The 14,188-nt window shown below is 37.6% G+C and overlaps 1 protein-coding gene across 3 annotated transcripts in view; it reads right to left on the minus strand.

Moving 5' to 3' along the window:
* Positions 1-14,188, minus strand: part of lama1 (laminin subunit alpha 1) — a 121,289-nt gene that overhangs the window by 43,538 nt on the left and 63,563 nt on the right. For all 3 annotated transcript variants that reach the window (XM_016997130.2, XM_008119968.3, XM_008119969.3), the window contains exons 26-35: positions 13,838-14,023; positions 11,142-11,269; positions 10,062-10,182; positions 9,828-9,950; positions 8,890-9,011; positions 8,247-8,333; positions 5,599-5,792; positions 3,323-3,465; positions 1,691-1,789; positions 55-166 (exon numbers count right to left, since the gene is read on the minus strand). In XM_016997130.2, the coding sequence (XP_016852619.2) occupies positions 55-166; positions 1,691-1,789; positions 3,323-3,465; positions 5,599-5,792; positions 8,247-8,333; positions 8,890-9,011; positions 9,828-9,950; positions 10,062-10,182; positions 11,142-11,269; positions 13,838-14,023 (1,315 nt within the window). The remainder of the gene's footprint in view (positions 1-54; positions 167-1,690; positions 1,790-3,322; positions 3,466-5,598; positions 5,793-8,246; positions 8,334-8,889; positions 9,012-9,827; positions 9,951-10,061; positions 10,183-11,141; positions 11,270-13,837; positions 14,024-14,188) is intronic.

Here is a 14,188-nt window from a genome sequence, read left to right on the forward strand (position 1 = left end):
TTACTCTTATTTCAAAAATATTACTTTTTTGTAGCCTACAACTAAACATGTTACCTGTAACAGTTTCCTGTAATGTGTTGATAAATAAAGCCAGATCTTGTGTCTCCTTTAAGATCTTTTCTGTATCATTGTTGAGATGTCTTCCTCTTCCCAATATTCTTGTTGACTAACATAAAATGAAACAGTAGCTTAATTAAGTTTGATATCTAAAGAGTCAGTTTAATATCTGTGTCAAATAATAAAGAACACAACTACAATTCACTATGATCCATCTATATTTTTTGTGAAATTGTAACTCTTAATATTCTCAGTCCTGTTCTACAAAAAGATTACAAATGCAAGTTCAATGTCACCTTACCCATAGAATCATCAGCCTCTTAAAACTGCTGGGCTTTGTAAGTCCAAATGTATGAAATTCTACATCATTTTCAAATGTTTAATACTGCATTATTACAGAAGACAGTGGTGCCGCTGTATGTGTGTGTTCATGTGTGAACATGCCTTCAAATCACCATGGATTTTATAGGGTTTTCTTAGGCAAGGAATACTCAGAAAAGGTTTTGCTAGTTCCTTCCTCAGAAATATAGCCTATAATACTTGGTATTCACTGGTGGTGATCTCCCACCTACTAACTAACATTGACACTGCTTAGCTTCTGCGATAAGGTGGGATCTGGTGCCTTTGTGATGACAACATCCTAAATCTGGGCTGGGAAATCTTTACCAACAGCAGGATATGTTTATGTGATTTTTAAACTAAATATTTAAATTGTGTATATCTCAGTTAACAAAGAGTACCTGACTTGGTTATGTCCTTTCACCTGTGTCTATTGTTAGTTCTGAATTTAAAAATTTTCTGAAGAATTAAACTGCCCTTTTTTATGGAGTAGGAGCCTATCTCTATGCATTTCATGTTATTTCTCACTCTGGTACTAAATATTCTTACAAGCATCTAATGCCCTGAAACATGTTGACCTCACTAATTAAGGTATACTGGTATTACCATTTCTGGACTTGTCTACACTAGGCTAAAAAGCCAGATTCACCATGATGGACCACTGGCTCACATCATGATGCACTGCAGCTTTCCATTAGTTTTCTTGGGGTTTTGGTTATACTCTGATCTTGTTTTACTTTCCAGTGGAACTTGTTCCAGTCTGGGGATACTCAGGGGTTTGTCTGAAACTCCTGAATATCATGCAGCTTTAGGGTAATCCAGACAATTAAATCAACTCTGGTTCATCCTGATCTGTTATCCAGATGACCACTATCATCACCACCACCCTTTCCATGCACAGAGGAAAGGGGTGGATCGCACCAATGTCAAATCTCCTAGCCAACCACAGAGCCCCATCTGAGCTCCTGATCATCGTGGACACCTCTGCTGATGCCAGAATATGGCACTCATGCAACCAGCAAGAAAGAAGGAAGTTTGGCTTGGAGTGGCAGAAGCAACACAGAGAAAATGACAAGCCAGTGAGATAAATGACCAATGGCAGATGTGTAGCAGACTAACTTGGCCAATACAAACATATCTTCCAAAATCAGGCATGATTCAATGCACTCTCCTTAATTTAACAAACGTTGGTAAATCCTACAGGCAAACTTCTGTAATTTTACTGATTATAGCCCATTTTCCTACTAAGTCTTCTAAAATATATAGATTTGGAAATTTAACACACGGCTCTTACCTCTTTCTGCAGCTGGTCTACGTCACCTGATAGGGTAACAAGATGGTCACGCACAATTTCTAGTGAGTAATTTGGTTCTTCTTTAGCCCAGAAGGACCCCTAGAAATAAAAGTATATATTCTTGAGAAGATAAGACAAAGAACCAGTGAATCTAAGAAGTTGTCTTTTAGCAAGCCGTTTCCACATTTTAATGCCAACATTATATGCAGAGGTGAAAGCTACCACTAATAAACCCATTTAAATGTAAGACTGGAAACCCAGTAAAGATTACTTTCAAAAGTGCCTTTAGTCCACCAACATCTGGAGCTATCTATACTGACCATCAGTGGCTCTCCACAGACTCTTTCACAGTAGACCATTATAACACTATTAACGGTTGTGGCTACCTCTTAAAGGTTTGTAGTTTGGTGATGCACCACAACCCTCTGGAAGATCATTCTAAATGCTCCTTCTTAAATAGTGCTACAATGGTGTAATGCAAAAGGGCCAAATTAAAGCAAGAAAAGAAGCTGTAAGTTTTTGATTGCAAAGCATGTGTTTTCAAAATGTATTTTCTAACTATAAACCAGCCAGTTTTGAGCATTAATTTTAAACTCGTGTCCTGTGTTTTAATCTCTGTCCTGTGTATTTAATATGTATTTTATAGATAAAACATTTTAATATGTATCTTTTATAGAACTACATTTTAATATGTGTGTTTTTAGAATTTTTGCAATGTTTGTGTGTTTGACTGTTCTGTGACCAGTTTTGACAAGAAGAGGGTCAGAAATACTATTATTATTATTATTATTATTATTATTATTATTATTATTATTATTATTAAACTACTGTAAAGTCCTATTTATTCTAATAATACTTCCAGTGTAACATCTGCCTTGTTAGTCAATGGATACAAAATCAAAACAAAATACAAATTTGTATCTAAGCAAGTTTTTAATTCAATCAAGATGCTTAATTTTCTTTAATGATATTAAGTTACCGCATTCGCTTGGAACACAAATTAGGTTAGCAGTATCTATATGACACGTTTACTCTAAAGATGACTGAATCTGAATCAAACTCATAAAATACTTGTATCATTTTTTACTGTTCTTATTTATTTGCTTTCATGCGGGATGGCCAGAGCCCCCGATGATCCAGTGGGTTAAATCCTTGTGCCGGCAGGACTGCTGACTGAAAGGTTGGCAATTCAAATCTGGGGAGCAAAGTGAGCTCCCTTCTGTCAGCTTCAGCTTCCCATGTGGGGACATGAGAGAAGCCTCCCACAGGATGGTAAAACATCAAACATCCGGGTGTCCCCTGGGCAATGTCCTTGCAGACCCCCAATTATCTCACATCAGAAACCACTTGCAGTTTCTCAAGTCACTCTTGACACGAAAAAAATGCAAGATGGACAACCCATGGTTTGTTATCATGCCCTACCACTGAATGTTAAAAATAATGAGAATTAGCAGTTCAACAATATTTTCTGGATCACATGTTGCTCATTTTTGTCTTAAATAATCACAATATATCTGGTCTTTCAGTAGACAGGGTGCTGGGATTGGTTTACAGGCACAATAAGAACTCTAAAGCCACAAAACACAATAAAGATAGCTATACAGAAAAAAAACGAAACAATAGCACACCTACCTTGAATTGTTTTGTTGCATTTTCTAAGTCTGTCAATATTCCATATGGTGCAAAGACAGCCCCAGTGAGATTTACAAAAAATACAGCTTCTTCAAGATTATCCAGATCATTTAACAACGATCCAGTGCAATCATCATCACAAGCTGTGGAAAATGTTTCAGAAATATTAGTTTCAGTTTTACACGCACATTTGCAGAGATAATTGCATTAACCATCAAATAACCCTAAAACTAACACAGGAGAAACAACCAAAAACAGAAGCATATCTTAAAAGCTACTGAATGGCAAGATGTGAAATGCCTAATATATTTCATTTTAAGCACAGCAAAAGCTTTAGGGTTACAAGCCATATGGCAATTCCTATTGCAATAGACATGACGTGAGACTACAAGAGAAAATATAACAAAGAAAGATCTCCAGTACTATCACTATACGGGTTTGTCTATGTAGACCTAATAAGAATATTTATATTTCCACCTATTGAAATAATTATTTTACTTTTCATCCAATAATTTCAAGATGGCATACACATTTGTTCTGTCTTACAGTAGGTCCCCCCATATCCGTGGAACCAATATCTGCGGTCTTCCTTACCTATGGTTTCACTTAATCATTTAGGGCCTCCTGTATGCTAACCCTCTTCTCACAACCTCCATAATTCGTCCTATTGAAAATCACTAGGTTTGCTATTATCCGCACTTTAATCTATCCATATGAAGTTCAGGAATAAATTCCTTATGGATATGGGGGTCCTACTGTGCCTTTGTGAACTCAGACTTGTGCGCCAGCTGCGCCCATTCCTTGGGCGGTCTGACTTGGCCACGGTGGTCCACGCACTGGTTACATCTCGTTTGGACTACTGCAACGCGCTCTACATGGGGTTGCCTTTAAAGACGGTCCAGAAGCTCCAACTAATACAAAGGGCGGCAGCCAGATTAATAACCAGGGCAGCTTACAGGGAGCGCACAACCCCCCTGCTAAGCCAGCTCCACTGGCTGCCGATATGCTACCGAGCCCAATTCAAAGTGCTGGTCTTGACCTATAAAGCCCTAAAGGGTTCTGGCCCAATCTATTTGTCCGAACGTATCTCCTCCTATGAACCAGTAAGATCACTAAGATCATCTGGAGAGGCCCTGCTCTCGGTCCCACCTGCCTCACAGGCGCGGCTGGTGGGAACGAGGGACAGGGCCTTCTCGGTGGTGGCTCCCCGGCTGTGGAACGCCCTCCCTGGAGATATCCGACAGGCTCCTACCCTGCTGGGATTCAGAAGGGCCGTGAAAACATGGTTATGTGCCCAAGCTTTTGATGAGTAAATGACAAAGTTGACATGGCCTGATTTAAGGATGAAGCATGAGGATCTCGGATGAATGGAATTAATTTTATATATATATATATGTTTTTAAGGTTTTTATAATGTGTTTTAACAATGTTATTAATAGATCTATTTATATTGTTTCGTTTTTATGATTGCATTTTGGGCATTAAATTTTGCCAATTTTTGTAAGCCGCCCTGAGTCCCCTCGGGTGAGAAGGGTGGGGTATAAATGTTGTAAATAAATAATAAATAAATAATAAATAAGTGCATTTACCTGAGAGACAGTAACTGACCCACTTTCATTCAATGAATTTTACTGAATGGGGATATGAACCTTATTCTTCCCATTCCAATGTAATTGTCTTGTAGGCATTACACTCTACTATAAATCTGCTATTACTTTTTATCTACCATACTAGTCTATTCTTTTACATGCTCTCATCTACAGATAGAAAGTTTGGGAAAAGGAGAAAAGCACCGCTTAGGTGTGTGCTATCAGAGAGAACAGCAGACATTCTCTATCACATTCCTGTGTGAGAAAAGGAAGGACCAACCCACATCTGGATGTTTCACCCCCTTCTACTGGGGAAAGCAAACAACACATAAACAAATCACCTCTAAACAAATGTTAAAAAATATCCAAAAAGGATATGATCTCTTGAATATTCAGAAAGATACTTGAAACAAAACATAAATTAACACGTTTCAAATGTAATGCCCACTCTTAGTGCAAAAGTTTATACAGTACAGAGTATACTGAAAGCCATACTCCTAACCAAATGTATTTACTTGCAAGGAGTTCCCATGAATTTTAACAGAAATTTCTTCCAAAGAGGTGTATTTAGGATGATAGCCATAGGGAATTTTTTTCTTATCTATACTGGAAGCTCCTCTCCATATCTATTTTATGAAATACTTTTAAAGAAGACATCAAAAGTTAGTTTGTTTCTAAGGAACTTACAAATACATTCATTGTCCACAAGAATGTGTCTTGGTTCACATTCATCACATAGCCATCCTGTTACACCTTGTTTACAGACACATTGTCCAGAGATATGGTCACAGGTATTGTGAACAGAACCATTTGGATTGCACTGACACTGCTGACAGCTGCCACCTGGTGCCTTAGGGTCTCCGAAGTAAGTTGGGGAACACCTAGAGAGAAACAAGAAAAAATGTTTGTTCCCAGACAGAGAAACGAATAAAGGGACATTCAAATTTGGACCCAGAGACCCCTGTCCAACCTGTTTTGAACAAAACAAAAATGTGCTCTTTTTTCTATCTAACTTCTGTTTATCCCTAAATGCCAACATGTTTATAATGGGAAGAATGAAGCTTTTAATGATGAACATGTCAAGGAATTTTGATCATAGAAACAATGTCCTTTCTCATTATTCAGATATTGGACTATACTTTAGACTCATAATGGAAAGCCATGATAAGCTATGAAAAAAATCTAGGGTCTGATTATGATTAGTCTGAGGAGAGATGGAAAGATCCAATGTATTCCACCTTAAAGGTTGGATTGCATATGTTATTAATATAGCCATCCTAATATACAGTAGAGTCTCACTTATCCAACGTTCTGGATTATCCAACACATTTTTGTAGTCAATGTTTTCAATGCATTGTGATATTTTGGTGCTAAATTTGTAAATACAGTAATTACTACATAGCAATAATGTGTAATGAACTACTTTTTCTGTCAAATTTGTTGTATAACATGATGTTTTGGTGCTTAATTTGTAAAATCATAACCTATTTTGATGTTTAATAGGCTTTTTCTTAATCTCTTCTTATTATCCAACATATTCGCTTATCCAACGTTCTGCCGGCCCGTTTATGTTGGATAAGTGTATAAGTAATTTCAAAAGGAAATAATCAGTTAATGTCTTCCTGCTGTGGAAAAGTCTTCAAAAACTATGCAGTTTTCGAAGCCTATTTGCACTTCAAGACATACTCAATATTTTCAGCACACCTGGGCTTTTAGGACAGGACTAACATCAGCTACAAAATCAGTAACAATTTCTGTCTGGAGATCCTGAGAGAGGGATCTTCTTTAGATATAAAGCAACATTTCATTTTGTTGTTGCTATTTTGGCTTTTTTTCTTTCTTTCAAAAAACCATAGACGTCAGTGTGAATAATTAGTAGACAGATTCATCTCTGGATATATTTATTAGTGTGAGATGTTAAATATATTATTGTTTACATATTGAACTGTAAATATTATTTAATTATCTGGGAGCCTTGTTGTGTATTATATAACTTTCTTCTAACTTTATTTTAAGCCTTCTTGACCATAAGCCACTACAAACAGATAAACCTGACACTGATTATGCTAAGAATAAGCACAGCTGGCTAACTATATGCCTCAAAAGCTGTATCCCAAACTACATAAAAGCCAAATTCCTGGAAAAGCTGCTGATTAGTTTATTTTGTTTAGTTATTTTTATTTTGTACTCTTGCTTTCTCCCAGTATGGGATGACCCATAGCAGCTGACAACACAGATTAAAACAAAACACACAAAAAAAACATTCATGATAGGGGGCCTGGACTAACAGAAACAATTGAATAAACTATAGTATTACTGAACACGAATTTTGAAGAATTTAAGATCAGGTGAAACATAATGAGAAGAAAACACCCACACTGACAAGACCCTTCTATAACAATTGGTTGCTAGCCCAAAGCCTGTATAAATTAAAAGGGATCTGCCTGTCAGTCTAAGGAGAGGAGAGAGGGGTCAGCCAAGCTTGCAGCTGTTAAAAGTATAGGATCTCTGAAAGAAGGTATTTTAAGGATGATTTAAAAAGGAGGTCATGGTTAGCCACAAAACGCTTTGGGCTGCATACTATGCATCTCTGTACATTGTATGCAAAAAGTTAACAACCTTTCTGTTTTTAGAAGAGTTTATTGAGTAGTTAAGGAGATATGTGCTACACATATCAAAACAACTGTTTTTAATGTGTATGTTTATATTGTAAGCTGCCCTGAGTCCCCTGATGGGTGAGAAGGGCGGGATAGAAGTGATGTAATAAATAAATAAATAGTCAAACCTTTCATAACAAGCAAATAATTTTCATGAAGTGCACATGTGATTTAATGGAATTAGAGAACAAGAATGTGGCAACCCTAAGGAGGCAAAGATGAGCAAGCAAAAGGAACCCCTGATGCTTACTAAGGATAAAAGGAAAATTAGGACAGGGAAAGGCTAAACAATGGAAAGAGAGAGTAAAGGAGCCAGTAAGGGAGAGAAGGAGCAGAGAACAACAGCATTGAGAGGCAAGAAACAAAGGGATTTTTAAGCCAGGCAATCCTGGTGCAGGTTGGAGAAGTAACAAAAGATTGGGGATAGATGAAAAGAAGAGAGAGAGGGAAGGGGAGGAAGAGAAATGTGAATGAGGGAGAGAAGCTGCTGGGGTTAGCTAGGATAAAGGCTTTTACATTAAAAGTTAAAAGTTTCAACAACATAATAGTAACTTTCCTCAACAAGTTAAACCTGCTCACAAACCCATTTTATATCCACATCGTGTGTTTATATTTCAGTGTATGCAAGCTATTCAGCACTCAGATTCATAACAAACATACTTTTTGCAATTATCTCACCTTTCACAATATTGCCCTTCATATCCAGTGATACAAGCATTGCAGTGGAAATCATTAACACCTTGCAAAACGCATGTGGAACTAAAACTTGAAGAAGAAAAGAGAATATATTGTCAAAACTATTCATGAATACCCCTTTACTGTATATAGAAGTAAAAGGGTTAATCTTCCCTCCCCAAAATCCTACTTTTTCTGTACAGGGATATTTATGCATGAAACATTCAAAAATGCAACACCCTCTTCTATTGTCTGAGGATTTTTCTTACTTTATAAAATAAATTTCAATTGGATATAGGTATAAGTAAGAAAAGTGATTATTGTTTTGGACTACAGTTTGCAAAACCTACCAGCCATAATGTCTGGCTTTGAGAGAGGTGAGCCTGCTGGCAGAATAATCCAAAACAATAACTTTTCCAAGCTCCATCTAGAATGCACATGTACTGGTATGATCTTGGCCTGGATTAGTTATTTCACCAGCTATCTTCATTACCATGCAAATCATCTAACCCTGATTATAAATCATTCATTTTCGTTCCTGAGAAACTCAGCTGACAATAGCCTCCATGGCTGTTACAATACCAATAGGGAGCAGTGAATACAGCAACTATAATTTTTAAAGATACCCAAGTTAATTTTTATTTACCTCCCAGGGCTTGTTCTTGGACACGCACACAGAGAACAATCATTGACAGATCCAATCACTTTACCATAAAAGCCTGGAGCACAAAGACTACAGTGGTCACCTACTGTATTATCTTGGCAGTCCTAGGGGAAAAAATTCAGAAACAAAATTTAACCCAACGTTTTAATGACAAACCACAAAAACATCCCAAGATGATAAAAATGTAATACTAATATTGTCCAGCAGCCAAGTATGTAGTATAAAACAGATGCTACTATACCTTTACTTCTATGGGAAAAGAGACTTAAATTTATAAAACCAAGGAGTGTCAGCATGTCACGACAAGAGGCACTGGAAGAGGAAACAATCATGTCTGCTTCTTCTCAAAGGCACTGCATATTGCAACCCCACAATTCCCTGTTTTCATTAAACGACTAGGCATGCAATACCATATACATTTATATTATATGTATTTAAGTCAACTCTGACTTAAGGAAAGGTTCAGTTTTCTTGGCAAGGTTTATTCATATTTGCCATTGCCTTCATCTGAGGAAGGTGTGATTTTCCTGAGGTCACACTGTGACTTTCCATGGCTGAGTGGGAATTCAAACCCTGGTCTCCAACACTCAAACCATTAAACTGCACTTGTTCTCAACAGATGAATGTATCTGAAACTAAATTTCACTGAATTCTAAATAATTTTTTTCTTGGTAAACTTTAAAATTAGCTCATGATAGGTTTGCTTATTTTCATCTTTTTTACACTTTTTGCTCGGGTGCAGTATCTCTCTGAAAGCCTGCAGTCAGAGGTCATCCAAGCTTTTTAACTAGCCCTATGTAGGCCACACTGGGAGATAGAGTCATTCCCATTGAAGAATGGGGTAAAATATTAGTTTTCCATTTGATCTGTCAATATTTTGCAACAAAGAACAAAAACGCCTAGTGCTGAGATTCACATACCAAACACTTTCCTGTTTCTGGATCACAAAAATCAGTGTGGTTGTTGCACTGGCATGGCACACAGGAGGAGGATTTTGAATCTGCACTTGCATGCTTCTCCCTGTAATATCCTGGTGCACAGCCCTGGATGTTGGAGAGGAAATGAAAAAAAATACATTGGGACTTGTTTATTAAATTATATTGCAAGAACAGTTAAGGTATTTTTCTAGATGTAAATCATTTTTATGAACCCACCTGACATGAGAGTCCTGCATAACCTGTAGGACAGAGGCATTTCTCAATGTGATGAGCTGTGTCACTAATAAAGGGTGCATCATCGGCTCTCACAGCAATTTCCATGGAGATATTCGAGATTCTATGAGATATTTGAATAAAACAAAACCACAAAGAAGCAATATTCATTTAAGACGCACAACTCATTGACCATTGACTAACAATTACTTCTTCCATATTACTAGACATTTCAGAATCCTCTTAATTTAGGTATTTGAATCTTAGAATATATGTAAAGCTATTTCCAAAGAATGCTCCACCCAAATCAAGCACAACCTTGAGTGCAGCAGGCATTCCTAGTTTCCACTTAGAATTATTTTTTAGACTAAGACTAAGGGGAAGAAGCCGTGAAATTAATAATTGTAAACTTCTCATGTAAAGCACCATACACACCGATGACACTATATAGATGATGATGATTTTATTTTTTCATGCTGTACTGTAGACTTTTCAGAAGTATTTTGAGGAGTGTAAAAATGTAAAGGTCTCCCCTGACGTTAAGTCCAGTCATGTCTGACTCTGGGGGTTGGTGCTCATCTCCATTTCTAAGCTGAAGAGCTGGCGTTGTCCGTAGACACCTCCAAGGTCATGTGGCCGGCATGACGGCATGGAGCGCCGTTACCTTCCTGCTGGAGCGGTACCTATTGATCTACTCATATTGGCATGTTTTCGAACTGCTAGGTTGGCAGAAACTGGAGCTAACAGCGGCCGCTCATGCCACTCCCAGGACTTGAACCTAGGACCTTTCGGTCTGCAAGTTCAGCAGCTCAGTGCTTTAACACACTTCGCCACCGGGGCTCCTTGAGGAGTGTAGCCTGAACAAAATCAGAAGCTTATAGGTCTTGAGAAACAATCGTAGTAAGAAAACACTCTTAACATCTTATCTATGGTTTTATCACCTAAAACAATTCAAAATAGAGCCAGAACAATTTAATAGTTTCAGTGTTGTTTCAAATCCTCACTAAGACATAGAGATCCACTAGGTGACCTTAGCAAGTCACACTTTCTCAGTCTAAAAAGAAGCAAAATGTGCAAATTTACCTGCTTTGTTGTAAACCTTGTCCATATGATGCTTTTATAAGGATGTATTCAACGTTGCTCAGCACTGACATAAAGTCAGAATGTGAGACAGATTCATCAGAAACGGAGTTGAAATATTTCCAGGCACTCTAGACAGAAAGAAAAAATTGTTTAGTCCTTAATACTCAGTGATATTTACTTAAAGGTATTATTTTAATTTACGGTACTTATCCATCAAAATTCTATCCCATCAAAAAGTCGTGTGCCCTTGGAATACAAAATTATGCAAAGTTAAAAAAGGACAGCACAACAGTATTTCAAATTCTTGGTCCAAATGACTCTAAAATAGAAACCAAAACACTTCCACTATTGTTTTCATGTGTACTCTGAGCCTGGCAGGGCAACTACCACTCCAGACTATAAAAGATACACAAACCAATGTGGTTTAGGCCATTTTGATTTCCAACTTAGGGCTACTACAACTAAAAACAGAGGAGTGGTTATTTTTAGAGCATTCATATGCAAGGCATTCCATCACATCCATCTAGGAGAAAGTTGCATGTCTACTAATATGCCTCTAAGAAGGTGGTGCCCTTCCAAAATTCACTGGGTTGTATTAATAAAATGTAGACACTTTTGAAACAAGATATCAAGACCATGGAACAAAAAGAGGATGATGAGGAGGAGGATTTCCTTCCAGCAGTAGAATCTGAACCCAAGGGGGATGAGTAACCTACAGAGATCTAGCTGAGTCTAGGCAGAATGAGGCTCTTCAGAAGAAAGTGGAGGGCTTAACCTTCCTTGCCTGGCTGCATTTCAGGGTGAATGCTATTCAGGTTCAATTGGTTGGCCCAAAGAAAGAGACTGTAGATGCAATGACTTTACAGGAGCAGTATTAAGGGTGGGTTCTTGCAACAGCTCTTTGCTGGAAGCAGTCGTTGTGTATGGAATATTTCACCCTTATATTTTGAAACTTGGGACTTTGTGTGTGTAATGTGTTTAGAAATTTGGTGAGCCCCTTGTTATTGACCTATTGTGCCTTGGACTCTGTTTGGACTGATTCTGTTGTGACCTTGAACTACTACTGGCTGCTGCAAGGAACAGCTGCAGCTTTCTGACACAAGGTTCTCTCCAATTTCTAATTGCAATCATTGTGTTATCTTTCTTATTTTGATTTGAAGCCAAGTTATCTTGCATTTATCAGAAGGCATTTTTCCAATGGAAAAGTTCTGCCTTGAGTATTCTTAAATCCAGATTTTTAAATATATTTTATGGCTTACCGGATTTATATGTTGTAGCCCATATATTTCTTATTTGCTATTCATTGCAACGTTACTCTTGGTATGTTGCACAAGTTTTGAGCACAGAATAATCCAGATTTTCTGGTTCTGCTCACAATTCATTGAAACCAGTAATATATCCTAAAATGAGGATTTTACCCACACTTCGGAAATCTGCCATCCATAAGAGGTACTTTGTACTGAGATTCCCAAATCCCCTAGTCACTAGCCATGATGACTTTGGCTGTTGGAAATTGTAGATTAAAATGTCTGCTTGAGGAAGGCTGGTCTAAATGCTTCCCAACAAAGACTGGATCTTTGTAAAATGACAGGAAATCTGACTAAGCCCCTTACGATATTTGCATCTATATAATTTAGAGCAGGATAGATTCATGTTGCATAAATTAATAAATCCTAACATGGATATTCACTGAGTTTCACAATAGAATGAACATATAAAGAAGAATTTGTATTAATCTAAGGCCCCATCTACATTGTAGTATAATCCCGTTTTTGAATGAAGATTGAATACACTGAACTAAATTACAGAGTTCCCTCACTTATCGCGGGGGTTACGTTTCAGGACCACCCACAATAAGTGGAAATCCACAAAGCAGGGACACTATATTTATTTTAATATTTATACTTTATTTTAGCTACATAACTCTTTTTTATTTCCACCCCTTCCCTACCCTTCCCCTCTCCCTTTATTTCTCCCTTTCCCCCTTCCAAAACTCTTTCTTATAAGCCTGTCCCCTCCCTTCATCCCCAAAAACTCACGAAACAGCAAAAAAAACCCCACAATAAATGGTGTACATTAATATTTATTGAAAACCTGCGAAACAGCAAGGGCACATAAAGTCAACTGCGAAGTAGCAAGGGAACACTGTATATGTAAGGGTAGACTCATATAATCTAGTTCAAAGCAGTTAACCTGCATTCTGAAACTGGATTACATGGAAGTGTAGATCCAACCTAATTCTGGGATGAAAAATGTACAGGCCAGAAACAGCCCCAAGTACCCTTTTGTGGCCCTTAAGTCGGGCAGGTCCCTTTTTTTTTAGTTTCCATGTGATTTTGGTCCCCTCCCCTCCAAAATGGTCAAGACCCACTCAATACTGCTGCAAATGCAGTGTTACATCACACTAGCTTCCCCTAAGAGTAACAAAACTGTCTGAAAAAACAATAAGAACTGATATCACACTACTTCCTTTTAATTTTGGAACACCAATGTGGCCCAGTGGAGATCTGAAAGGGTGGAAAATTAACTCCTGCCAGAGTTACCCACCCCTAGTCTGGGCAATGCTAAATCCCTTCTGAACAAATCTTAGTTTTTTTAAAAAAAACATAATAAATTTGCCTTAAAGTCACTATAGGTAGGAAATGACAAAAAGAGAAACAGCAATATAAAATAGAATTAAGCTATTTTATACTCACCTCCATCATTACTATTTCTTCATCTTGTCTTACTCCATTTTGTGGTGCTGGGGTGTCCACATAGATGACATATTTACTAGTCTGACCTCCCTTCATCAGGATTTGTGGCTCAAGGTTTGAGGTTCCAATGCCATCCACAGCATAAAAAGCAGCCGAATACGTCAATTTTCCACCATAGGCCATAAGCTGTTTGGAGAATTAATCATTACACTTATTCTTTCAACAAACATTTCCTGAACAATCTATATATATAAAAGAGTGATGGCATCAGGGCAGCGGACAAAACAACAAAACTACAGGCCTCCCAACCTCGAAATTTGACAACATAACCCATCATCCACGGCTCTAGGT

The sequence above is a fragment of the Anolis carolinensis genome, chromosome 4 (genome assembly GCF_035594765.1).
Source record: "Anolis carolinensis isolate JA03-04 chromosome 4, rAnoCar3.1.pri, whole genome shotgun sequence".
NCBI classification, from domain to species: Eukaryota; Metazoa; Chordata; class Lepidosauria; order Squamata; family Dactyloidae; genus Anolis; species Anolis carolinensis.